Source organism: Amblyomma maculatum, chromosome 4 (genome assembly GCF_055883805.1).
Source record: "Amblyomma maculatum isolate TAMU_Amacu chromosome 4, ASM5588380v1, whole genome shotgun sequence".
In the NCBI taxonomy this organism is placed as follows: domain Eukaryota; kingdom Metazoa; phylum Arthropoda; class Arachnida; order Ixodida; family Ixodidae; genus Amblyomma; species Amblyomma maculatum.
This window is the reverse complement of record NC_139347.1, coordinates 129,948,434-129,973,671: the sequence shown is the minus strand read 5'-3', so window position 1 is coordinate 129,973,671 and position 25,238 is coordinate 129,948,434. Positions and strand designations below refer to the sequence as shown.

At 47.1% G+C, this 25,238-nt stretch overlaps 1 protein-coding gene, 19 non-coding genes and 1 pseudogene across 20 annotated transcripts; 5 read left to right on the top strand and 16 right to left on the bottom strand.

Annotated features, from left to right (window-relative positions):
• Positions 1 to 738: 738 nt before the first annotated feature.
• LOC146192409 (uncharacterized) lies at positions 739 to 6,921 on the bottom strand. Its single transcript, XM_084600459.1, has 2 exons — positions 6,402 to 6,921; positions 739 to 1,234 (listed from the first exon to the last, which is right to left on the bottom strand). Exons 1-2 carry the CDS (start codon positions 6,919 to 6,921, stop codon positions 780 to 782), a joined length of 975 nt encoding a protein of 324 aa, XP_084456585.1. The 3' UTR covers positions 739 to 779.
• Positions 6,922 to 7,297: 376 nt separating this feature from the next.
• Positions 7,298 to 7,371, bottom strand: TRNAT-AGU (transfer RNA threonine (anticodon AGU)). The gene has a single exon. It is a non-coding gene; the product is annotated as a tRNA-Thr (tRNA).
• A 96-nt stretch (positions 7,372 to 7,467) lies between these two features.
• TRNAT-AGU (transfer RNA threonine (anticodon AGU)) lies at positions 7,468 to 7,541 on the bottom strand. The gene has a single exon. It is a non-coding gene; the product is annotated as a tRNA-Thr (tRNA).
• A 96-nt stretch (positions 7,542 to 7,637) lies between these two features.
• On the bottom strand, positions 7,638 to 7,711 carry TRNAT-AGU (transfer RNA threonine (anticodon AGU)). Its single transcript has one exon. It is a non-coding gene; the product is annotated as a tRNA-Thr (tRNA).
• A 96-nt stretch (positions 7,712 to 7,807) lies between these two features.
• TRNAT-AGU (transfer RNA threonine (anticodon AGU)) lies at positions 7,808 to 7,881 on the bottom strand. The gene has a single exon. It is a non-coding gene; the product is annotated as a tRNA-Thr (tRNA).
• A 96-nt stretch (positions 7,882 to 7,977) lies between these two features.
• TRNAT-AGU (transfer RNA threonine (anticodon AGU)) lies at positions 7,978 to 8,051 on the bottom strand. The gene has a single exon. It is a non-coding gene; the product is annotated as a tRNA-Thr (tRNA).
• A 96-nt stretch (positions 8,052 to 8,147) lies between these two features.
• TRNAT-AGU (transfer RNA threonine (anticodon AGU)) lies at positions 8,148 to 8,221 on the bottom strand. Its single transcript has one exon. It is a non-coding gene; the product is annotated as a tRNA-Thr (tRNA).
• A 3,849-nt stretch (positions 8,222 to 12,070) lies between these two features.
• On the bottom strand, positions 12,071 to 13,327 carry LOC146192402 (uncharacterized; annotated as a pseudogene).
• A 159-nt stretch (positions 13,328 to 13,486) lies between these two features.
• TRNAT-AGU (transfer RNA threonine (anticodon AGU)) lies at positions 13,487 to 13,560 on the bottom strand. Its single transcript has one exon. It is a non-coding gene; the product is annotated as a tRNA-Thr (tRNA).
• Positions 13,561 to 13,656: 96 nt separating this feature from the next.
• On the bottom strand, positions 13,657 to 13,730 carry TRNAT-AGU (transfer RNA threonine (anticodon AGU)). The gene has a single exon. It is a non-coding gene; the product is annotated as a tRNA-Thr (tRNA).
• Positions 13,731 to 13,826: 96 nt separating this feature from the next.
• TRNAI-AAU (transfer RNA isoleucine (anticodon AAU)) lies at positions 13,827 to 13,900 on the bottom strand. Its single transcript has one exon. It is a non-coding gene; the product is annotated as a tRNA-Ile (tRNA).
• Positions 13,901 to 13,996: 96 nt separating this feature from the next.
• Positions 13,997 to 14,070, bottom strand: TRNAT-AGU (transfer RNA threonine (anticodon AGU)). Its single transcript has one exon. It is a non-coding gene; the product is annotated as a tRNA-Thr (tRNA).
• A 96-nt stretch (positions 14,071 to 14,166) lies between these two features.
• Positions 14,167 to 14,240, bottom strand: TRNAT-AGU (transfer RNA threonine (anticodon AGU)). The gene has a single exon. It is a non-coding gene; the product is annotated as a tRNA-Thr (tRNA).
• A 96-nt stretch (positions 14,241 to 14,336) lies between these two features.
• TRNAI-AAU (transfer RNA isoleucine (anticodon AAU)) lies at positions 14,337 to 14,410 on the bottom strand. The gene has a single exon. It is a non-coding gene; the product is annotated as a tRNA-Ile (tRNA).
• A 96-nt stretch (positions 14,411 to 14,506) lies between these two features.
• On the bottom strand, positions 14,507 to 14,580 carry TRNAT-AGU (transfer RNA threonine (anticodon AGU)). The gene has a single exon. It is a non-coding gene; the product is annotated as a tRNA-Thr (tRNA).
• A 96-nt stretch (positions 14,581 to 14,676) lies between these two features.
• TRNAT-AGU (transfer RNA threonine (anticodon AGU)) lies at positions 14,677 to 14,750 on the bottom strand. Its single transcript has one exon. It is a non-coding gene; the product is annotated as a tRNA-Thr (tRNA).
• Positions 14,751 to 17,199: 2,449 nt separating this feature from the next.
• Positions 17,200 to 17,273, top strand: TRNAT-AGU (transfer RNA threonine (anticodon AGU)). The gene has a single exon. It is a non-coding gene; the product is annotated as a tRNA-Thr (tRNA).
• A 96-nt stretch (positions 17,274 to 17,369) lies between these two features.
• Positions 17,370 to 17,443, top strand: TRNAT-AGU (transfer RNA threonine (anticodon AGU)). The gene has a single exon. It is a non-coding gene; the product is annotated as a tRNA-Thr (tRNA).
• Positions 17,444 to 17,539: 96 nt separating this feature from the next.
• On the top strand, positions 17,540 to 17,613 carry TRNAT-AGU (transfer RNA threonine (anticodon AGU)). Its single transcript has one exon. It is a non-coding gene; the product is annotated as a tRNA-Thr (tRNA).
• A 96-nt stretch (positions 17,614 to 17,709) lies between these two features.
• TRNAT-AGU (transfer RNA threonine (anticodon AGU)) lies at positions 17,710 to 17,783 on the top strand. Its single transcript has one exon. It is a non-coding gene; the product is annotated as a tRNA-Thr (tRNA).
• Positions 17,784 to 17,879: 96 nt separating this feature from the next.
• Positions 17,880 to 17,953, top strand: TRNAT-AGU (transfer RNA threonine (anticodon AGU)). Its single transcript has one exon. It is a non-coding gene; the product is annotated as a tRNA-Thr (tRNA).
• Positions 17,954 to 25,238: the final 7,285 nt, after the last annotated feature.

The window sequence follows — 25,238 nt, the reverse complement described above, 5'->3', positions numbered from 1 at the left end:
CATGTCGTGTTCTTGAATTATTGCATCGAGATACTGCGCACTCTGATCACGCACAGGGGTGATCGGCACTCGATCCTCTGGCATGCAGACACAGTTAAAATCACCCATCAAAACGACGCTTCTCTCGCAGTTCAAAAACACTTCGACCTTTTCAAAAAAAACTAACACGTTCCTTGTAGTTGTTAGGGGCATACACACAAATCACTCTCCATGAGCATCCAGAAAGAGTGAAATCGACAACCAGTAATCGACCCTCTTCGGATGTGACAATGGTTTCATTCCCAATTCCAAGATTATTTCTCAAAAATAACGCGCAACCTCCGGACTTTCCAACCGCGTGACATACGCAGACATTGTATCGGGACCGAAAAATTTCAACCATGCGATCTTTGTGCTCCTCGCTCTCAATCTTAGTTTCTTGTAATGCGATTACATCCAATTCATTTTCTAAAAAGAGGCGGTTGACCTGACACTGGCGCTTCCTCGCCGCCAGTCCACGCACGTTCAGTGTGGCTACGCGTAGTGGCAGTTGAACCTTTTGTTCATTTTTAAAGGCACCCACTGCTCGCGCAGTGCTCACCTCAGGGTACCGTGGCGCTGAAGGGGATTCCGTGTGCTGGAGCTCCACAAAGTGCACCGCCTCGCAACGATCACACGCACTTTCACAGTCCATGGCCAAAGTTTGACGGTCAAGCTCACAGTTCCCTTCCATGGTAATCGTCTCCACCATGGCACGCTGATCCGGAAAGCGACGGCAGCACATTACAGCTGTAGAAGCGCTATTCAGGCGCCTCTACCACAGGTCGTATGTCTGGTGGAATATTTGGTCTTGGCCTGTAGGGAGACCGTCGCGTCATTACCGCCTTGGTGGGCGGCTCCTCCGCGGGTGCTCCATCAATTTGTCGGTCATCTTTCACAGTTTCGAGGTAAGCGCGTTTTGTGGCCGTGACAGCAGCTTCCTCCAATGAGACCTCATTATGGGGGTGTTCGACGTGCGGTTCGTCAAGTGTTCTAGCAGGGGCTCTGAGAGTAGGCGGCTGCTTTTCTTGGCTCGTCTTTTCCTCCGAGACGCGTTGTGGTACTGGAGGTGCCTCGGCCGGACTTGTGGCGCTAGGCCCAACACTTGAAGGCTGCGTGCCCTTCTCGACGGTTGCTGTTTTGCCTCCAGCTGCCCTTGATGCTTCCTCAGCCTCCACCTCGTCCATAACGTGTTCAGTCACATCGGCGTTCCTTCCTGGTCCGGTCTTGCTTGCGTACGTAGGTACACACTCGCTTTCGTCGTGACCAAACCGGCGACAGCGCGAGCACCGAGGTACCCGACAGTCGCGGCGAATGTGGCCTTTCCCTTGGCAGCGGAGGCAGAGCGGAGGCCTCCCAGCTACAACCAAAAGTGCAGGTTCACCGGCTATTCGCAGTTGATGAGGTATGTCTTCAACTGTCACGTTGGATTTCAGCTTCAGGCTTAGTACACGGGTCGTTGACCCTTTTTCTGTGACGCCGTGCACACGCCAGCGCTCCTTCGAACACTCGGTCACCTCGCCGTACGGAAGGAAGGCCGCACGCACTTCTTCATCAGTCACGTTGTGAAGGACCCAGTGCACTTTAATGCGAACCTCTTGCTTGTTGGGGTCAACCACAAGACACCGGTGCTCCTTCACAGTCATGCTCCCGGCAGCAAGAACTTTCTTAACGGCTTCCGTGTTCTTAAACGTGACTGCCCACACATGATTCATTTGGAATGCTCCCAAGGCCACAACCTCGGGAAGCAATTCCAAACGGGCAAGGGCATCCCTGTAGTCCTCGACCCTATACGGCCGCGCTCGAACGTCGCCGTGCAAAAATACGGTATTAAAAACAATACGACCTGTTGGGAGGTGGGGCAGCATAACTTCGTAGCCTGTGTCGTTATCTTCAGCAGCAAACCTGTTTCCGCGGCTCGGCTGAGCCGCTAACACCGCTCCGACGGAGCTCATGATAACACGTCCGTTCACAGTGGTGGCCGGAAGTGGAATCCACTAAGCCACGGCGCCGACTGGAACAATTACAAACAACGAGTTTCTACGAGCAGTCAAGGCGATGAATGCAGTTAACGAACGATGGGGTAGGAAAGAAAAATGAAAGTAAAAAGGCACCGGTGAGATTCGAACTCACGATCTCCTGTTTACTAGACAGGCGCTTTAACCAACTAAGCCACGGCTTTTTTTTTTTTTTTTTCTTTATTGCCGTGAAACAGAAAACAAAAATACACATGATAAAACACGTCAACTACACTTGAGCTAACGCGTACGCGGCTAAAATCTTTTCAGGTTCACCAACTCATCAAATAGACATTGCCAATGTGGTGGATCCTGCTGCATCCTGAAAGTTTCGCGTATATACACCGCACTTTCAATGAAGTTTTCACGCGCAGATCGTGTATTTATATCTGCGTGACGCACCTGCATTCGTGTTTTCCACAAACTATGGAGACCAAGAAGCATAATTAAATCATAAGGTGCATCATCGTTCTGCACTGGTAGGAATCTGATTCCGTACGGAATTAGGGGAAGTTCCTTTTTAATTGTCCTTTGGAGGACGTCCCACAGAAAAACAGCATCCCAACACTGTAAGAAGACGTGTTCAATTGTCTCCGGTTTTTTGCACAACAGGCAATTCGTTGTCCATGGGACGAAGATACCTTTTTCATTCAGCCAGGTTTTAACAGGGAGCGTATTAGAGTGAAGTTTGAAAAGGAACGTTTTAGCAGATGGCCTCACGGGCATCTTCTTTACTCTTTTCAAAACATCCTGCCATGGGCCTCCACAGTGTATTTCCCTGTAAAAAGGCACCGGCAGCATCACGTCAATGAGATCTTTATACAGTTTTTTTCTGGGAACATTGAAAAGGTAATCAAAAGAAAACCGCACTTCCAGCAACTTGCACGAAAAAACAACTTCGCGCAGGTAGCCAGTCACAGTACCAGGCATGCTTTCACATGACACAATCCATTCAGGGAGCAGCCTCTGCAATCGCACTTGCATCACAGTTCTTAGAAAGGTATCTTTTTGATCACGCATGAATATAAATCGCGAAACCACTTGTCGCAAGAACAAATGAGCAAGGCCAAGCCCGCCCCTTTTAACAGAAATAAACGAGTTCGTCCGGGCGGTTTTTTCCCATGTGGATGCCCAAATAAAAACAGCAAAAATGCGGTGCATTTTCTGAATTGAGGTTCGTGAGACACACAACACATTCATGAGGTACCACAGCCTTGAAATAAGAAAAACATTGCAAATGGAAGCGCGCGAAAACATTGAGACTTGCCTTCCTTGCCACGCATCCGCTTTTTCTTTCGCTCTGGATGTTTCTTCCATCCAGTGCATGTTGGCATCTCGATAACAATCTAAAGGCACGCCTAGATATCGCGTTGGGAGAGCAGACCATCGCAGCTTACAGAAGAAATCAGGTGTCACGTCCCAATCACCGTGCCAAAACCCAGAGCTTTTCTCCCAATTGATCTTACATCCGGTTTGATCACAAAATGTTTGGACGACACCCGTAACTTCACAGATGCTCTTTCTAGTTGCACAAAACACTGCTATGTCATCAGCATATGCCAGCATTTTCACGTGTGCTGATTGCAGCTTGAACCCTAAAATGCGATCGCTATCAATGATAGCCAAGCAAAGTGGCTCTAAATACAGTGCAAAAAGCAGGGGTGAGAGTGGGCAGCCCTGCCTTACCGATGAACGTACTGCGATGCTGTCAGTCAGTTCACCATTCACTATAATACGGGTCGTGCAGTTCGCGTAAGCCATTTTAACACCCTCCACTATGACTTTTCCAAGGTTAGAATGCTCCAAAATGGAAAAAAGAATTTCGTGAGAAACACGGTCAAAGGCTTTCGCCAAATCTAACTGCATCATGGCTATCTGACCACCGAGTGCATCAACACATTCTAGTACGGTTCTTGCGACATGTATATTCGTGGCAATGGATCGACCCTTGATGCCGCACGTTTGATGAGATCCAACCAGTTTTTTTATTACGCTTTGCAGTCTTTTTGCTAAAACCTTCATATACACCTTGTAGTCAACATTGGTGAGGCTAATCGGTCGATATGACCCCACCAACAGTCGTTTTTCCGGATCATCTGTCTTAGGTATTAGCACAATGTGCGATGTAGCGAAAGACAATGGAACAGTATTACGTTCATAAGCTTCAGTGATTACATCGAGCATAAACTGAGCCGCATACTGCAGAAAAGTTTTAAAGAAGGCAGCGCTTAGACCATCCGGCCCAGGGGCCTTCCCAGGTGTCAGGTCATCTATTGCAGATTCTATCTCCTGCAACGTTATCGGTGTTTCTAGGCGCGCTTTACTTTCGTCATCCAGTGCAGGCATCAGTCTTAGAAAGTCTGTTTGAAAGCCGCCTACAGTCTCAAGCTTAGCGCTAAGCAGTTCTTCGAAGTGCTCTGCTACCGCATGCTGAATATCTTTAGCATCTTCTGTGATATGGCCGCCATACCTTATACTCCTAATTTCTTTCTGGCAGGCGTATCTTTTCTCGTCTGCTAGGGCTCGTTTTGTCGGCACTTCTCCAGCCCAAAGTTTTTCAGCCCTTGCACGTATGACAGCCGCTGTGTATCTTTCGCTGTCGATTGTTTCCAGCTCACTTTTAAGCTCTCGTATTTTACTGGCGAAATGCCCTGGCACAGTACTTTCCATGCTCAAAAAAAGAGCAAGTTGTTCATTCAGTTCTTTTTCTTTTTCTTTCTCTTTGTATCGCAGCTTACTACTCTTTTCTATTGCTTTCAATTTGACCCACTCTTTGAAGCTGTCCCATTCCACTGCAAAACTTACTGGTCGCATAGCAAGACGATTTTCAAACTCTGTCTTAACTTCAGTAAGGAACTCTTCATCGGCAAGAAGTTTGGCATTCAGTTTCCATAGGTACCAGTTAAATCGCGATTTCTTTCCTTTGCGACCAAACACTGCACTCACGAGACAATGATCGCTGAAAGACACAGGTTTGACATCATATGCAGCACATAGGGAAACAAGATCTACCGAGGCATACACCCTGTCCAATCTGGCATGGCTATCTCGCTGAAAGTGCGTGAACTCTGGCTGGTTTCCAGTGGAGAACACACTACCAACATCATCAAGGCTATACTCATGTACAAGTGCATTCAACAGCTCGGAGCTCCTGTCTCTTCGAGGTTTACACTTGGCCGCTCGGTCCACAGCTGCGCACACACAGTTGTAGTCACCAAGTACAAGCAAGATTTTGTCGACCTTCAACCACAACTCAATAGACTGAAAAAACAATTCACGCTCACGCCCTGAATTGGGAGCATACACACACACAACACGCCAGCATAAATTAGAGTAGGTAAAATCGGTAACCAAAAGCCGACCACTTGGACAGGCAAAAACGGACTCTACGCTTACTCCCAGCGTGTTACGTATAAATAAAAGGCACCCACCCGATACACCAACAGAATGGCATACACACACATAAAAGTTTGTTTGAAAAGAAGCCACCATACGGTCAGTGCTTTCTTGGCTCTCAATCTTTGACTCTTGCACAGCTGCTATATCTATATCATTATCCACAAGGAGGCGACTGAGCTGGCATTGTCGCCTTCTCGCTCCCAGTCCTCTAACATTCAAAGTAGCTACGTGTAACGGCGAATTAAGCTTGAGAGTCATGTACTAGAGAGAGACGCCAGTACCGGCATGGTGCCTACCTTCATAATTGCGTGGCCTCCGCTTCTGACAAACAGCGGCGTATGCATGCATGTAATGTCCTGCCAGCAGAATGTCGGGATGCATTCAAACGAAGTCCAAGCCCATTGTTTCATTTTTGCTAACACACGCACCACTTGGTTGTAGAAGGTTCGTGACGCTGGTCGGTAGGCAGCCGACCCACAAATCGTTCAGGTCTCCACAAAAACTACGGAGGCGGTTTCCCCGCCTGCCGCGTGTCAGCCGAGAAGTTCGGCTTCGGTCTTAACGTGGCTCTTCGGATGCCAGAAGTTTTCGGCGGCGGCTCACCACAAACACCGCCTGGCAGCTGAGTCTCCTCGACGCTTTCCTCATGCGGACGTTTCGCGGCAATTAAGGCTGCTGTCTCCGGCCCAACCTCCATGGCATCAGTACAGGAAGGCTCAGTACTGAGATGATCCTCAGCGTCAGAAAATTTGGTTAAGTCTTCTGACCCTTCCTTTGACTCGCTTTCATGGTCCTGGGATGGAACGTTCAAGACATGCCGAGGTTCATTCTTTTCATTTGAGACCATCACCTTACCCTTTGTTAAAACCGTCATGGAAGGCGCGTCCTGTTTCGTTGACTGACCTCTAATGTCAGCAGCCTCCTCCGCATCCGCCTCGTCCATAATTAACTCGGACGAGTCTTCGCTGGTCCCAGGTCCGGCAATGCTAGCGTAGGTTCGTGCACACTGGTTGTCTTCATGCCCGAACCGTCGGCAGGTTCCGCAGCGAGGAACCCGGCACTCTTTGCGGATGTGACCCGTACTCCGGCAGCGTAGGCACAACGGGGGTCTGCCTGGCACAATGAAGAGCGCGAGCTCACCGCTAACATTGAGCTGATGCGGCAGGTCGTCGAGCTTCATGCCAGCTTTCAGCTTCAGCGTGACGAGTCTGGTTGTAGAGCCCTTTTCCAGCATACCTTTAACACGCCAGCGCTCCCGGGAAACGTCTGACACCTTTCCGTACGGCGCAAATGCAGCACGAACATCTTCATCTGGCACGTTGTGAAGTAGCCAGTGAAGCTTGAGTCGCACGTCCTGGTTCGCCGGGTCAATCACCAAGCAGCGACCGTTTTTCACAGACAGCTCACCTACACTGACAATCTTGTTGACGGCTTCAGTATCCTTGAGAGTGACGGCCCAGACGTGGCTCATCCGATACGCCCCCATAGCGATAACATCGGGGATTAGCGAGTGTTGTGCTAAAGCATCCCGGAAATCTTCCACCCGGTACGGGCGGGCCCTGATATCGGCGTGCAAAAAAACGGTATTCAAAACAAACCGACCTGTCGGAAATGCAGGCAAAACGACCTGGTAAGTGTTGTCCTTTTCAGCAGTCCTGTTACCGCGGCCTGACATGGCCGCTGAAGCCGCTCCTGAGGAGCCCTGCATCCTGCGTCCGTTCACTGGCGTGGCCGGAAGCAGAATCCCCCAACTAAGCCACGGCGCCGACTGGAACAATTAGAAACAACGACTTTCTACGAGCAGTCAAGGCGATGAATGCAGTTAACGAGCGATGGGGTAGGAAAGAAAAATGAAAGTAAAAAGGCACCGGTGAGATTCGAACTCACGATCTCCTGTTTACTAGACAGGCGCTTTAACCAACTAAGCCACGGCGCCGACTGGAACAATTAGAAACAACGACTTTCTACGAGCAGTCAAGGCGATGAATGCAGTTAGCGAACGATGGGGTAGGAAAGAAAAATGAAAGTAAAAAGGCACCGGTGAGATTCGAACTCACGATCTCCTGTTTACTAGACAGGCGCTTTAACCAAATAAGCCACGGCGCCGACTGGAACAATTACAAACAACGAGTTTCTACGAGCAGTCAAGGCGATGAATGCAGTTAACGAACGATGGGGTAGGAAAGAAAAATGAAAGTAAAAAGGCACCGGTGAGATTCGAACTCACGATCTCCTGTTTACTAGACAGGCGCTTTAACCAACTAAGCCACGGCGCCGACTGGAACAATTACAAACAACGAGTTTCTACGAGCAGTCAAGGCGATGAATGCAGTTAACGAACGATGGGGTAGGAAAGAAAAATGAAAGTAAAAAGGCACCGGTGAGATTCGAACTCACGATCTCCTGTTTACTAGACAGGCGCTTTAACCAACTAAGCCACGGCGCCGACTGGAACAATTACAAACAACGAGTTTCTACGAGCAGTCAAGGTGATGAATGCAGTTAACGAACGATGGGGTAGGAAAGAAAAATGAAAGTAAAAAGGCACCGGTGAGATTCGAACTCACGATCTCCTGTTTACTAGACAGGCGCTTTAACCAACTAAGCCACGGCGCCGACTGGAACAATTACAAACAACGAGTTTCTACGAGCAGTCAAGGCGATGAATGCAGTTAACGAACGATGGGGTAGGAAAGAAAAATGAAAGTAAAAAGGCACCGGTGAGATTTGAACTCACGATCTCCTGTTTACTAGACAGGCGCTTTAACCAACTAAGCCACGGCGCCGACTGGAACAATTAGAAACAACGAGTTTCTACGAGCAGTCAAGGCGATGAATGCAGTTAACGAACGATGGGGTAGGAAAGAAAAATGAAAGTAAAAAGGCACCGGTGAGATTCGAACTCACGATCTCCTGTTTACTTGACAGGCGCTTTAACCAACTAAGCCACGGCTTTTTTTTTTTTTTTTTTTTTATTGCCTGCTTTGACAAATACACTGCAAATATATACAGATAAAACACGGTGACCATGCCGTGGTCAGCGTGAATGCTTAAAACTTCTTAAAATGAACAAGTTCATCTAGGACGCCAATCCAGTCTGGAGGTTCTGGCAATGTACGGTAAACATCTCGTAAGTACAAAATGCTTTCAATGAAATTCTCCTTGACTGGACGGACGTTTACATCGGCGTGCCTAACAGCCATCCTTGTTCGCCATATGCTGTGGAGCCCCAGAACCATGATTAGATCATAAGGAATGTCTCCATCGTTTTCAATTGGTAGAAAACGGATTCCGTACGGTGTTATTGGTAGGTCTTTCTTTAGAGTCCTTTGCAAGATGTCCCAGTAGAAGACTGGATCCCAGCAATCAATAAATACATGATCTATTGTTTCTGGTTTCTTGCATAATATACAGTTAGTTGTCCATGGAACGAATATTCCCTTTTCCTCTAACCAAGTCTTAACTGGGAGCGTGCCTGTATGAAGTTTAAAGAAGAAGGTTTTAATGCTGGGCTTAATATTCATCTTTTTAACTCTCTTTAAAACATCATTTCCTGGGCTTCCACAGTATATTGTTCGGTACCTGGGTGTTGGCAACATTGTATCCAGTAGGTCTCTGTACAGTTTTTTCCTTTGCACTGAACTTAAGTACTCAAGGGAAAATCGAGCCTTTAAGATTTGTACTGCAAGTACAACTTCTCGCCAAAACCCAGTTACTGCGCGTCCACCGTCATTGCATGATGAAACAATAAATTCAGGTAAGGCATTGCCTAAGTGCACTTGCATTACTGTGCGCAAAAAGTAGTCTTTCTGGTCCCGCAGAAAAATAAATCGCGACACAATTTGTCTTAAAAACAGGTGAGACAGGCCTAATCCACCATTACAAACAGAATGAAACAAATTCGTCCTACTAGTACGTTCCCAACTTGCCCCCCAAATGAAAACCGCGAACACTCTGTGAATTTTTTGCAGATTTGTGCGTTTCATGAACAAAAATTGGAGTACGAACCACACCTTGGATATCAAAAAAAGATTGCAGACAGTCGCGCGGGCAAACATGGACAAATTACGGCCTTGCCAGCCTTGCGCCTTTTCCCTGACCCTTTCTGTCTCTTGACGCCAGTACTGTTCGCTATCTTGATAGCTATCAAGTGGCATACTTAGATACTTCGTAGGCAACGATGTCCATCGCATGTTTGCAAACGTTTCCGGTCTTTCGTACCAGTTACCATGCCAAAAGCCAGCCGATTTTTCCCAGTTAATCTCACAGCCAGTTGCGGTGCAAAAACCGCCAGCAACCTCGACTGCCTCACTTACGCTTTGTCGGTTCACACAGAAAATGGCTATATCATCCGCGTACGCAAGTACTTTCACTTCAGATGCTTGTAGCTTGAATCCACGGATTCTTTCATTATTAATCAGGCTTAAACAAAAGGGCTCTAGATACAAGGCAAATAGAAGAGGGGACAATGGACATCCTTGCCTCACTGACGATCGCACGGCTATTGCGTCAGTAAGACTTTTATTTACAATAATACGGGTAGAGCACCCAGCGTATGCCATTTTGACTCCATCTACGATAACGCTTCCGATATTTACATGCTCTAAAATGGTGAAAAGGACGTCATGTGAAACGTTGTCAAATGCTTTTGACAAGTCAAGCTGCATCATTGCTACATGTCTTCCGTCTGCATCGCAACACTCTAAAACGCATCTTGCTGTGTGTACATTCGTACAGATAGTGCGGCCCTTAATGCCGCACGTTTGGTGTGGACCTACCAACTGTTTAATGACCCCTTGCACCCTCCTTGCCAACACTTTCATAAACAATTTATAATCCACATTTGTGAGGCTTATAGGCCGATAGGACTCCACCGATAGAAGTTTGACTGCGTCATCTGATTTAGGAATTAAGACAATATGTGACGCTTTGAAAGATGGCGGCATTTGTTTAACATGGTATGCTTCCTTTATTACGCAGTACAATGCCCTGCTGGCTTCTGATTTGAATTTCTTGTAAAAAGCAGCCCCTAATCCGTCAGGACCGGGTGATTTTCCAGCGCTTATTTCTTCTATAGCCTGCTCAATTTCAAGTACACTGATTGGTTGCTCAAGCCTGGCTTTAACTTCATCCTCAAGCCTGGGCATGGTCTGCAAAAACTGACTTTCGAATTGTTCTTTCCTTTGCTTAGCCCGCCCAAGTAGCTCACTATAGTACTCTGCAAACGCTTCTTTGATAACCTCGCATTCTGTTGCAACTTCGTTATGGTGAAGTATCTTTTTAATTTTGTTTTTTTCCGCGTATCTTTTCTCGTCTCCGAGTGAGCGCTTGTTCGGTGTCTCGCCAACCCATAATCGCTCTGCTCGTGCTCGCACAATAGCTCCCCTATATCTTTCTTCATCGATAAGCTCAAGTTTATTCTTAACTTCTTTAATCTGCTTCGACCACAATCCAGGCGTCCCGCTATCTAGGTTCAGCAACAAGTTGAGTTGACGGTGCAGATCTTGCTCGTTCTCTTTACTGACATGTCGTAAAATGGTTGCTCTTTCTATTGCTTTCATTTTTATATTGTTCTTAAAACTTTCCCACTCACTCATCCAGTCCCCTGATTTCGTCGCAAACAGTGCGTTGAACATTTCCTTTACTTCGTTCACATAGCTCTCATCATCCAAAAGTTTAGAATTAAATTTCCAAAGCTCCCAGTTAAATTTAGATTTATTTTCCTTTGCTCCTATGCAAAAAACTACTAGGCTGTGATCTGTAAAAGACACGTGCTTAACTTCATAACTTCGGCACAGAGGCGCGAGTTCTAGGGAAATGTATGCACGATCTAGCCTCGCATGGCTTTCTCTTTGGAAATGGGTGTACTGGCATTGTCCATTAGGTGACAGAAGCCAACCAACATCTTCTAGATGATACTCTGTGGTTAACGTCCTTAATAAGTGTGCGCTGGGGTCCTTCACAGGCTGAAGTTTTACGCGATCTTCAGGCATACATACACAATTGAAGTCACCCACCATAACAACACATCTTTCACCCTTCAAATGCTGTTCGAGCTGCTCGAAGAACAACCTACGCTCCTCTTCCTTATTAGGTGCATAGACGCATATCATACGCCATTTCAAATTAGAGAAGGAAAAGTCAACAACAATCAGGCGTCCAGAAGGGCACACTGTGACTGCCTCCTCGACAATGCCCAGACTGTTGCGAATAAAAATAACACATCCTGCCGAATTGCCAACAGCATGACACACACATACATTGTACCTATCTCTGAATGGTTGCACCATGCGGTCCGTTTGTTCTTCACTTTCTACCTTCGTTTCTTGTATAGCGACCAAGTCCAATTCGTTTTCAAGAAATAGCCGACTAACTTGATATTGCCGCCGCCTCGCTGTCATTCCGCGAACGTTTAAGGTGGCTATACGTAACGCAGACTGGAGGTTTACTGCCATTTAATTGAAAAACAAAAGGACCGCACAGCGCTTACCACGGCAGTCTGGGAAGCAGTTGAGCATGTGCACTTGCTTTTTTGGTTGAGCCCGTAGCCACTGCGAAGAGGCCTTGCTTCTCGGTCGAAGCACCTTGAAGGGTTTGTCCAGTTCCTTGAGCACAAACTTCACAATCGCTCTTTGCTACGAGGGCGGTGTCCCGACCGTATTCCGGTCGAGGGAGATGTTTGGCTTCGGTCTGAAGCTAGGTCGCCGTGGCATGACGGCTTTGGGGGGCGGTCCCTCGTTGTTAGTGTAGTCAAGGCCGTCTCCTGCTCCCACGCTGTCCCCGTGCGTTCTTTTTGAGTTCACAGTTAATTCCATCGGCTCCCGCTGACTTCCATTGCCTGCGGCTGACGCTGCTCTTCGGTCACTACTAGACGCAGCCTTCGTAACTTCAGGTGACTGCATGCCGTCCTGGGTGTGTTCGTCTGGCTGGCCCTCCGACAAGGTGCTCTCGGAGGACTTCTCAGCAGCCTCCGAAGGCGTCTTTACTTGTGTAGCAAGTGACTGGCTTTTCGTGTCGCGGCTTGCGGCCTGCGTGGAGCCTTCAGAATTTTCGGAAGACGCGTTAGGGCATCGCGTGGACACTTCTAGCCTCCCTTTCGCTGCTTCCTCGGCGTCGGCTTCATCCATAATGAGGTCTGAAGCGTCCTATTGTTGCAGTGGTCCAGTAACACTCGCGTAAGTTTTAACGCACATGTCCTCCCGATGACCAAAGCGCCTGCATCGGGTGCAACGAGGAACACGACACTCGCGTCTAATGTGCCCCGCAGTCCGGCACCGGAGACAAAGCGGAGCTCTGCCCGGCACTACAACCAGAGCCAACTCGCCTGCTACGCGGAGCTGGTGCGGGAGGTCATCCACCGAAACACCGGATTTCAGCTTGAGCCCAATTACTCTTGTCGTTGATGCTTTGTCCGCAACGCCACTGACACGCCACTTTTCTTTCGAAATGTCCGTTACCTTCCCAAAAGGTGCCAGGGCAGATCGCACGTCGTCGTCATGGACACCGTAGACAAGCCAGTGCAACTTCAGCCTTACGTCCTGGTTCATTGGGTCGATGATGACGCATCGTCGTTCCTTCACCTTGAAATCACGCAGGGCCAACATTTTCTTCATCCCGTCTCCGCTCTTGAATGTAAGCGCCCAGACGTGATTCATCTGGTACGCCCCCAAGGCAATCACCTCGGGGAGCATATCCAGACTATCCAACGCATCGCGGAAGTCTTCCACGCGATACGGCCGACATCTCACATCGGCATGCAGAAAAACAGTATTTAAAACATTCCGACCTGATGGCAGTTGAGGCAAAATGACTTGATAATCCTGGTCCGGTAAGTCCGCAATCCTGTTTCCGCGACCCAGCTGGGCCGCTGTTACCGCTCCGTCGGAGCACATGATGGCACGTCCGTTCGCCTCGGCGGCCGGAAGTAGAATCCCCACCAACTAAGCCACGGCGCCGACTGGAACAACTAGAAACAACCAGTTTTTACGAGCAGTCGAGGCGATGAATGCAGTTAACGAACGATGGGGTAGGAAAGAAAAATGAAAGTAAAAAGGCACCGGTGAGATTCGAACTCACGATCTCCTGTTTACTAGACAGGCGCTTTAACCAACTAAGCCACGGCGCCGACTGGAACAATTAGAAACAACGAGTTTCTACGAGCAGTCAAGGCGATGAATGCAGTTAACGAACGATGGGGTAGGAAAGAAAAATGAAAGTAAAAAGGCACCGGTGAGATTCGAACTCACGATCTCCTGTTTACTAGACAGGCGCTTTAACCAACTAAGCCACGGCGCCGACTGGAACAATTACAAACAACGAGTTTTTACGAGCAGTCAAGGCCATGAATGCAGTTAACGAACGATGGGGTAGGAAAGAAAAATGAAAGTAAAAAGGCACTGGTGAAATTCGAACTCGCGATCTCCTGTTTATTAGACAGGCGCTTTAACCAACTAAGCCACGGCGCCGACTGGAACAACTAGAAACAACGAGTTTTTACGAGCAGTCGAGGCGATGAATGCAGTTAATGAACGATGGGGTAGGAAAGAAAAATGAAAGTAAAAAGGCACCGGTGAGATTCGAACTCACGATCTCCTGTTTACTAGACAGGCGCTTTAACCAACTAAGCCACGGCGCCGACTGGAACAATTAGAAACAACGAGTTTCTACGAGCAGTCAAGGCGATGAATGCAGTTAACGAACGATGGGGTAGGAAAGAAAAATGAAAGTAAAAAGGCACCGGTGAGATTCGAACTCACGATCTCCTGTTTACTAGACAGGCGCTTTAACCAACTAAGCCACGGCGCCGACTGGAACAACTAGAAACAACGAGTTTTTACGAGCAGTCGAGGCGATGAATGCAGTTAACGAACGATGGGGTAGGAAAGAAAAATGAAAGTAAAAAGGCACCGGTGAGATTCGAACTCACGATCTCCTGTTTATTAGACAGGCGCTTTAACCAACTAAGCCACGGCGCCGACTGGAACAATTAGAAACAACGAGTTTCTACGAGCAGTCAAGGCGATGAATGCAGTTAACGAACGATGGGGTAGGAAAGAAAAATGAAAGTAAAAAGGCACCGGTGAGATTCGAACTCACGATCTCCTGTTTACTAGACAGGCGCTTTAACCAACTAAGCCACGGCGCCGACTGGAACAACTAGAAACAACGAGTTTTTACGAGCAGTCGACGCGATGAATGCAGTTAACGAACGATGGGGTAGGAAAGAAAAATGAAAGTAAAAAGGCACCGGTGAGATTCGAACTCACGATCTCCTGTTTACTAGACAGGCGCTTTAACCAACTAAGCCACGGCGGCTTTTTTTTTCTTTATTTCCTGACCGAGGACGTACAGAAAAAAGACACATGTGACATCAATAACATGACAAAATAAAAGATCAAGCATTGACACAAAGCTTCAGCCTTCCTTAGCTGAAGTTGTCGGATTAAAAATCCCTCATATGTGACAACCCTTCAAAACTAACTAACCATTCTGGCTCTAGTTTTAAAGCTTTCTGTTCGTCCACATATGCCCGTATGCTCTCTCTAAAGAGCTGTCTCGCTGAACGTGCATCGACGTCACCGTGCTCTACAGCCATTCTGCTTTTCCATATGCTGTGGAGAGCCAGTAGCATCAAAAGATCCAACGGTGTATCATTGTTCGCTTCTACTGGCAAGAATCGGATACCATGTGGGCTTATGGGTAGTTCTTTTTTAAGCGTCCTCTGGAGCACGTCCCATAAAAATACGGCATCCCAGCATTCGAGAAACACGTGTTCAATCGTCTCCTCTTTCCTGCATATTATGCAGTGGACACCCCAGGGTACAAAAAGCCCTTTCTGTTCCTTCCATTTCTTTACCTCCAATGTTCAAGTGTGCAGCTTAAAAAAGAACGTTTTCACCCCTGCCGGCACCATCATCCTCTTCACTCTTTTAAGAACATTTTTGCCCCCTGTGGACGAGTACACAGCTCTGTACAACGGTTCTGGAAGCACCACATCGCACACGTCATTATACAGTTTTTTCCGGTTTACACTCCACAAATAGTCTAAAGTAAACCGCACCATCAAGAACCTGTACGCCAAGACCACTTCCCTTAGATACCCGTGGACAACTCCTGACATGCGGTCAGAAGAAACGACAATTCCCGGGAGAGCTTGACCCAGGCGTAACTGACAGACCGTACGAAGAAATGAATTTTTCACATTCCTCAAAAACATGAAACGATTGACTAACTGGCGCAGAAACAGATGTGCCAAACCAAGCCCGCCGTCCTTCACCCGGCGGAAGAGATTTGTCCGACTTGTCCGTTCCCGCGAAGACACCCAGACAAAGACGGCAAAGATACGATGCATCTTTTGGACATTAGCTCTTGAACAATATAACACTTGAAGCACATACCAAACTTTTGTCACTAAAAACAAATTGCAGATCGTGGCCTTAGCAAACACCGACCACTGCCATCCATTCCATTTCTCCACTCTATCTTTCAATTTACCGACTTGGTTTTTGCAGTATGGGTCACTGTCACGATGCGATTCAAGAGGGGCACCAAGGTAGCTGACAGGGTTGGTAACAAATTTCATGTTAGCAAAAATGCCTGGGGTCGCTTGCCAGTCACCGTGCCAGAAGCCCAGGCACTTGCCCCAGTTAACAGCACTGCCGCTTACAGCGCAAAAATCTTTTACAGTTTTCACAACTTCTACGATGCTTTCGTAGTCTACACAAAACATTGCGACATCATCGGCATAAGCCAAAAGCTTCACTTCTGCTTGATGCACCTTGAAGTCCCGCATTTTCTCATGCTTGATAATGCTTAAACATAAAGGTTCAAGATAGATACAAAAGAGAAGAGGTGAAAGGGGGCAACCTTGACGAACTGAGCGTTGGACAGCAATACTGTCACCGACAGATTTGTTCACAATTAGCCTAGTTGTACAAGCACTGTAAGCCATAGCCACTCCTTCTCTGATGACGCATCCGACCTTGACATAGTCTAATATACACAAAAGCAAGTCGTGGGGCACTCTATCAAAAGCCTTTTCAAGAACTATTTGGAGCATTGCTACTCCAAGTCCACCAGCATCGCAACATTCAAGAATGGCCCTCGCGATGTGAATGTTCGTAAAAATGGACCAGTCTTTAATACCGCATGTTTGGTGGTCTCCAACAATATCTTTAATAACTGTTTGCAGTCTTTTAGCTAGTATTTTCATAAAAAATTTATAGTCGACATTAGTTAAACATTGGTTAAATGAAAGTAAAAAGGCACCGGTGAGATTCGAACTCACGATCTCCTGTTTACTAGACAGGCGCTTTAACCAACGTTTTTTTTTTCTTTATTGCCTGACTTCGGCAGGGACTTCGGCAGAAAAAGAACTACCCATAAGCCCACATGGTATCCGATTCTTGCCAGTAGAAGCGAACAATGATACACCCTTGGATCTTTTGATGCTACTGGCTCTCCACAGCATATGGAAAAGCAGAATGGCTGTAGAGCACGGTGACGTCGATGCACGTTCAGCGAGACAGCTCTTTAGAGAGAGCATACGGGCATATGTGGACGAACAGAAAGCTTTAAAACTAGAGCCAGAATGGTTAGTTAGTTTTGAAGGGTTGTCACATATGAGGGATTTTTAATCCGACAACTTCAGCTAAGGAAGGCTGAAGCTTTAAGTCAATGCTTGATCTTTTATTTTGTCATGTTATTGATGTCACATGTGTCTTTTTTCTAAACGTCCTCGGTCAGGAAATAAAGAAAAAAAAAAGCCGCCGTGGCTTAGTTGGTTAAAGCGCCTGTCTAGTAAATAGGAGATCGTGAGTTCGAATCTCACCGGTGCCTTTTTACTTTCATTTTTCTTTCCTATCCCATCGTTCGTTAACTGCATTCATAGCCTTGACTGCTCGTAGAAACTCGTTGTTTCTAATTGTTCCAGTCGGCGCCGTGGCTTAGTTGGTTAAAGCGCCTGTCTAGTAAACGGGAGATCGTGAGTTCGAATCTCACCGGTGCCTTTTTACTTTCATTTTTCTTTCCTACCCCATCGTTCGTTAACTGCATTCATAGCCTTGACTGCTCGTAGAAACTCGTTGTTTCTAATTGTTCCAGTCGGCGCCGTGGCTTAGTTGGTTAAAGCGCCTGTCTAGTAAACAGGAGATCGTGAGTTCGAATCTCACCGGTGCCTTTTTACTTTCATTTTTCTTTCCTACCCCATCGTTCGTTAACTGCATTCATAGCCTTGACTGCTCGTAGAAACTCGTTGTTTCTAATTGTTCCAGTCGGCGCCGTGGCTTAGTTGGTTAAAGCGCCTGTCTAGTAAACAGGAGATCGTGAGTTCGAATCTCACCGGTGCCTTTTTACTTTCATTTTTCTTTCCTACCCCATCGTTCGTTAACTGCATTCATAGCCTTGACTGCTCGTAGAAACTCGTTGTTTCTAATTGTTCCAGTCGGCGCCGTGGCTTAGTTGGTTAAAGCGCCTGTCTAGTAAACAGGAGATCGTGAGTTCGAATCTCACCGGTGCCTTTTTACTTTCATTTTTCTTTCCTACCCCATCGTTCGTTAACTGCATTCATAGCCTTGACTGCTCGTAGAAACTCGTTGTTTCTAATTGTTCCAGTCGGCGCCGTGGCTTAGTTGGAGTTGGATTCTGCTTCCGGCCACGCCAGTGAACGGACGCAGGATGCAGGGCTCCTCAGGAGCGGCTTCAGCGGCCATGTCAGGCCGCGGTAACAGGACTGCTGAACAGGACAATACTTACCAGGTTGTTTTGCCTGCACTGCCAACAGGTCGGTTTGTTTTGAATACTGTTTTTTTGCATGCCGATATCAGGGCCCGCCCGTACCGGGTGGAAGATTTCCGGGATGCTTTGGCGCAACACTCGCTAATCCCCGACGTTATCGCAATGGGGGCGTATCGGATGAGCCACGTCTGGGCCGTCACCCTCAAAGATACTGAAGCGGTGAACAAGATTGTAAGTGTAGGTGAGCTGTGTGTAAAAAACGGTCGCTGCTTGGTGATTGACCCGGCGAACCAGGACGTGCGGCTGAAACTCCACTGGCTGCTACACAACGTGCCAGACGAGGATGTTCGCGCTGCATTTGCGCCGTACGGAAAGGTGTCGGAGGTTTCCCGGGAGCGCTGGCGTGTTAAAGGTATGCTAGAAAAGGGCTCCACCACTAGACTCGTCACGCTGAAGCTGAAAGCTGGCTTGAAGCTCGACGACCTGCCGCATCAGTTGAATGTTAGCGGCGAGCTGGCGCTAGTGATTGTGCCAGGCAGACCCCCGTTGTGCCTACGCTGCCGGAGTACGGGTCACATCCGCAAAGAGTGCCGGGTTCCTCGCTGCGGAACCTGTCGACGGTTCGGGCATGAAGACAGCCAGTGTGCACGAACCTACGCTAGCATTGCCGGACCTGGGACCAGCGAAGACTCGTCCGAGTTAATTATGGACGAGGCGGATGCGGAGGAGGCTGCTGACATTAGAGGTCAGTCAACGAAACAGGACGCGCCTTCAATGACGGTTTTAAAGAAGAATAAGGTGGCGGTCTCTAATGAACAGAATGAAACTCTGCATGTCTTGAACGTTTCATCCCAGGACCATGAAAGCGCGTCAAAGGAAGCGTCAGAAGACGTAATCAAATTTTCTGTTGCTGAGGACCATCTCAGTACTGAGCCTTCCTGTACTGATGCCATGGAGGTTGGGCCGGAGACAGCAGCCTTAATTGCCGCGAAACGTCCGCACGAGGAGAGCGTCGAGGAGACTCAGCTGCCAGGCGGTGTTTGTGGTGAGCCGCCTCCGAAAACTGCGGGCATCCGAAGAGCAACTTTGCGACCGAAGCCGAACTTCTCGGCCGACACGCGGCAGGCGGGGAAACCGCCTCCGTAGTTTTGTGGTGTCCTGAACGATTTGTGGGTCGGCTGCCTACCGACCAGCGTCAGGAACATTCTGCAACCAAGAGGGGCGTGTGTGAGCAAAAATGACAGACGGTGCTTGGACTTCGTTTGAATGCAGCCCGATGTTCTGCTGGGAGGACATTACATGCACACATACGCCGCTGTTCTTCAGAAGCGGAGGCCACGCAACCATGAAGGTAGGCACCATGCTGGTACGGGCGTCTCTTTCTAATTCATGACTCTTAAGCTTAATTCGCCGTTACACGTAGCTACTTTGAATGTCAGAGGGCTGGGAGCGAGAAGGCGACAATGCCAGCTCAGTCGCCTCCTTTTGGATAATGACATAGATATAGCAGCTGTGCAAGAGTCAAAGATTGAGAGCCAAGAAAGCACTGACCGTATGGTGGCTTCTTTTCAAGCAAACTTTTATGTGTGTGTATGCCATTCTGTTGGTGTATCGGGTGGATGCCTTTTATTTATACGTAACACGCTGAGAGTAAGCGTAGAGTCCGTTTTTGCCTGTCCAAGTGGTCGGCTTTTGGTTACTGATTTTACCTACTGTAATTTATGCTGGCGTGTTGTGTGTGTGTATGCTCCCAATTCAAAATGCGAACGTGAATCGTTTTTTGAGTCTATTGAATTGTGGCTGAAGACTGACAAAATCTTGCTTGTACTTGGTGACTACAACTGTGTGTGCTCAGCTGTGGACCGAGCGGCGAAGTGTAAACCTCGAACAGACAGAAGCTCCGACCTGTTGAATGCACTTGTGCATGAGTATGGCCTTCAGGATGTTGGCAGTGTGTTCTCCACTGGAAACCAGCCAGAGTTCACGCACTTTCAGCGAGATAGCCATGCTATATTGGACAGGGTGTATGCCTCGGTTGATCTTGTTTCCCTATGTACTGCATATGAGGTCAAGCCTGTGTCTTTCAGTGATCATTGTCTCGTGAGTGCAGTGTTTGGTAGGAAAGGAAAGATATCGCGCTTTAACTGGCACCTATGGAAACTGAATGCCAAGCTTCTCGCCGATGAAGAGTTCCTTATGGAAGTTAAGACCGAGTTTGAAAATCGTCTTGCTATGCGACCAGTAAGTTTTGCAGCGGAATGGGACAGCTTCAAAGAGTGGGTCAAATTGAAATCTATAGAAAAGAGCAGTAAGGTGCGGCATAAAGAGAAAGAAAAAGAAAGGGAACTGAATGAACGACTCCAGTTTCTTTTGAGCATGGAAAGTTCAGTGCCAGGGCATTTCTCCAGTAAAATACGAGAGATAAAAAGTGAGTTGGAAACAATCGACAGTGAAAGATACACAGCGGCTGTTATACGTGCAAGGGCTGAAAAACTTTGGGCTGGAGAAGTACCGACAAAACGAGCGCTAGCAGACGAGAAAAGATACGCCTGCCAGAAAGAAATAAGGAGTATAAGATATGCCGGCCATATCACTGAAGATGCTAAAGATATTCAGCGTGCGGTAACAGAGCACTTCGAAGAACTGCTTAGCGCTAAGCTTGAGACTGTAGGTGGCTTTCGAAAAGATTTTCTAAGACTGATGCCTGCACTGGATGACGAAAGTAAAGCGCGCCTAGAAACACCGGTAACGTTGCAGGAGATAGAATCTGCAATAGATGACCTGACACCTGGGAAGGCCCCTGGGCCGGATGGTCTAAGCGCTGCCTTCTTTAAAACCTTTCAGCAGTATGTGGCTCAGTTTATGCTCGATGTAATCACTGAAGCTTATGAACGTAATACTGTTCCATTGTCTTTCTCTACATCGCACATTGTTCTAATACCCAAGACAGATGATCCGGAGAAACGACAGTTGGTGGGGTCATATCGACCGATAAGCCTCACCAATGTTGACTATAAGGTGCACATGAAGGTTTTAGCAAAAAGACTGCAAAGCGCAATAAAAACTTTGGTTGGGCCTCATCAAACGTGCGGCATCAAGGGTCGATCCATTGCCACGAATATACATGTCGCAAGAACCGTATTAGAATGCGTTGATGCACTCGGGGGTCAGATAGCCATGATGCAATTAGATTTGGCGAAAGCCTTTGACCGTGTTTCTCACGAAATTCTTTTTTCCATTTTAGAGCATTCTAACCTTGGTGAAGTCATAGTGGAGGGGTTTAAAATGGCTTATGCGAACTGCACGACCCGTATTATAGTGAATGGTGAACTGACTGACAGCATTGCAGTACGGTCATCAGTAAGGCAGGGCTGCCCGCTCTCACCCCTGCTTTTTGCACTGTACTTAGAGCCACTTTGCTTGGCTATCATTGATAGCGATCGCATTTTAGGATTCAAGCTGCAATCAGCACACGTGAAAATGCTAGCATACGCTGATGACATTGCAGTCTTTTGTGCAACCAGAAAGAGCATCTGTGAAGTCACGGGTGTCGTTCAAACATTTTGTGATCAAACCGGATGTAAGATCAATTGGGAGAAAAGCTCTGGGTTTTGGCACGGTGATTGGGACGTTACACCTGATTTCTTCTGTAAGCTGCGATGGTCTGCTCTCCCAACGCGATATCTAGGAGTGCCTTTAGATTGTTATCGAGATCCCAACGTGCACTGGATGGAAGAAACATCCAGAGCGAAAGAAAAAGCGGATGCGTGGCAAGGAAGGCAACTCTCAATGTTTTCGCGCGCTTCTATTTGCAATGTTTTTCTTATTTCGAGGCTGTGGTACCTCATGAATGCGTTGTGTGTCTCACGAACCTCAATTCAGAAAATGCACCGCGTTTTTGCTGTTTTTATTTGGGCATCCACATGGGAAAAAACCGCCCGGACGAATTTGTTTATTTCTGTTAAAAGGGGCGGGCTTGGCCTTGTCCATTTGTTCTTGCGTCAAGTGGTTTCGCGATTTATATTCCTGCGTGATCAAAAAGATATCTTTCTAAGAACTGTGATGCAAGTGCGATTGCAGAGGTTGCTCCCTGAATGGATAGTGTCATGTGAAAGCATGCCTGGTACTGTGACTGGCTACCTGCGCGAGGTTGTTTTTTCGTGCAAGTTGCTGGAAGTGCGGTTTTCTTTTGATTACCTTTTCAATGTTCCCAAAAAAAAAAACTGTATAAAGATCTCATTGACGTGATGCTGCCGGTGCCTTTTTACCGGGCATTACACTGTGGAGGCCCAGGGCAGGACGTTTTGAAAAGAGTCAAGAAGATGCCCTTGAGGCCATCTGCTAAAACGTTCCTTTTCAAACTTCACTCTAATACGCTCCCTGTTAAAACCTGGCTGAATGAAAAAGGTATCTTCGTCCCATGGACAACGAACTGCCTGTTGTGCAAAAAACCGGAGACAATTGAACACGTCTTCTTACAGTGTTGGGATGCTGTTTTTCTATGGGACGTCCTCCAAAGGACAATTAAAAAGGAACTTCCCCTAACTCCGTACGGTATCAGATTTCTACCAGTGCAGAACGATGATGCACCTTATGATTTAATTATGCTTCTTGGCCTCCATAGTTTGTGGAAAACACGAATGCAGGTGCGTCACGCAGATATAAATACACGATCTGCGCGTGAAAACTTCATTGAAAGTGCGGTGTATATACGCGAATCTTTCAGGATGCAGCAGGATCCACCACAATGGCAATGTCTATTTGATGAGTTGGTGAACCTGAAAAGATTTTAGCCGCGTACGCGTTAGCTCAAGTGTAGTTGACGTGTTTTATCATGTGTATTTTGTTTTGTGTTTCACGGCAATAAAGAAAAAAAAAAAAAAAAAGCCGTGGCTTAGTTGGTTAAAGCGCCTGTCTAGTAAACAGGAGATCGTGAGTTCATTTCTCACCGGTGCCTTTTTACTTTCATTTAACCAATGTTTAACCAATGTCGACTATAAATTTTTTATGAAAATACTAGCTAAAAGACTGCAAACAGTTATTAAAGATATTGTTGGAGACCACCAAACATGCGGTATTAAAGACAGGTCCATTTTTACGAACATTCACATCGCGAGGGCCATTCTTGAATGTTTGCGATGCTGGTGGACTTGGAGTAGCAATGCTCCAAATAGTTCTTGAAAAGGCTTTTGATAGAGTGCCCCACGACTTGCTTTTGTGTATATTAGACTATGTCAAGGTCGGATGCGTCATCAGAGAAGGAGTGGCTATGGCTTACAGTGCTTGTACAACTAGGCTAATTGTGAACAAATCTGTCGGTGACAGTATTGCTGTCCAACGCTCAGTTCGTCAAGGTTGCCCCCTTTCACCTCTTCTCTTTTGTATCTATCGTGAACGTTTATGTTTAAGCATTATCAAGCATGAGAAAATGCGGGGCTTCAAGCTGCATCAAGCAGAAGTGAAGCTTTTGGCTTATGCCGATGATGTCGCGATGTTTTGTGTAGACTACGAAAGCATCGTAGAAGTTGTGAAAACTGTAAAAGATTTTTGCGCTGTAAGCGGCAGTGCTGTTAACTGGGGCAAGTGCCTGGGCTTCTGGCACGGTGACTGGCCAGCGACCCCAGGCATTTTTGCTAACATGAAATTTGTTACCAACCCTGTCAGCTACCTTGGTGCCCCTCTTGAATCGCATCGGGACAGTGACCCATACTGGAAAAACCAAGTCGGTAAATTGAAAGATAGAGTGGACAAATGGAATGGATGGCAGTGGTCGGTGTTTGCTAAGGCCACGATCTGTAATTTGTTTTTAGTGACAAAAGTTTGGTATGTGCTTCAAGTGTTATATTGTTCAAGAGCTAATGTCCAAAAGATGCATCGTATCTTTGCCGTCTTTGTGTGGGTGTCTTCGTGGGAACGGACAAGTCGGACAAATCTCTTCCGTCGGGTGAAGGACGGCGGGCTTGGTTTGGTACATCTGTTTCTGCGCCAGTTAGTCAATCGTTTCATGTTTTTGAGGAATGTGAAAAATCCATTTCTTCGTACGGTCTGTCAGTTACGCCTGGGTCAAGCTCTCCCGGGAATTGTCGTTTCTTCTGACCGCATGTCAGGGGGTGTCCACGGGTATCTAAGGGAAGTGGTCTTGGCGTACAGGTTCTTGATGGTGCGGTTTACTTTAGACTATTTGTGGAGTGTAAACCGGAAAAAACTGTATAAAGACGTGTGCGATGTGGTGCTTCCAGAACCGTTGTACAGAGCTGTGTACTCGTCCACAGGGGGCAAAAATGTTCTTAAAAGAGTGAAGAGGATGATGGTGCTGGCAGGGGTGAAAACGTTCTTTTTTAAGCTGCACACTGGAACATTGGAGTTAAAGAAATGGAAGGAACAGAAAGGGCTTTTTGTACCCTGGGGTGTCCACTGCATAATTTGCAGGAAAGAGGAGACGATTGAACACGTGTTTCTCGAATGCTGGGATGCCGTATTTTTATGGGACGTGCTCCAGAGGACGCTTAAAAAAGAACTACCCATAAGCCCACATGGTATCCGATTCTTGCCAGTAGAAGCGAACAATGATACACCGTTGGATCTTTTGATGCTACTGGCTCTCCACAGCATATGGAAAAGCAGAATGGCTGTAGAGCACGGTGACTTCGATGCACGTTCAGCGAGACAGCTCTGTAGAGAGAGCATACGGGCATATGTGGACGAACAGAAAGCTTTAAAACTAGAGCCAGAATGGTTAGTTAGTTTTGAAGGGTTGTCACATATGAGGGATTTTTAATCCGACAACTTCAGCTAAGGAAGGCTGAAGCTTTAAGTCAATGCTTGTCTTTTATTTTCTCATGTTATTGATGTCACATGTGTCTTTTTTCTGTATGTCCTCGGCAATGTCGAATGACCCGTTGTTCTAAATTACTCTCGGGGTCTTTATTAGAGCACATCATTAAGGCTAGGCCATACACCTGGACGAAAATATCTGGACAATTGGCCTCAATGCATCATATTATGGACTCGACCTGTATTGTCAGTTGCCGCACTTAATGAGTACAGAATAAATGCTCAACGAATTGC

Excerpts from the sequence above, each read along its gene's own strand:
- LOC146192409 (XM_084600459.1), bottom strand. The coding sequence starts at position 6,921 with ATGGGGGCGTATCGGATGAGCCACGTCTGGGCCGTCACTCTCAAGGAT. Across the intron at positions 1,235-6,401 it reads CATTGCCGGACCTGGGACCA|GAAGGAACGCCGATGTGACT; the intron begins GCGAAGACTCGT and ends AGACCGGACCAG.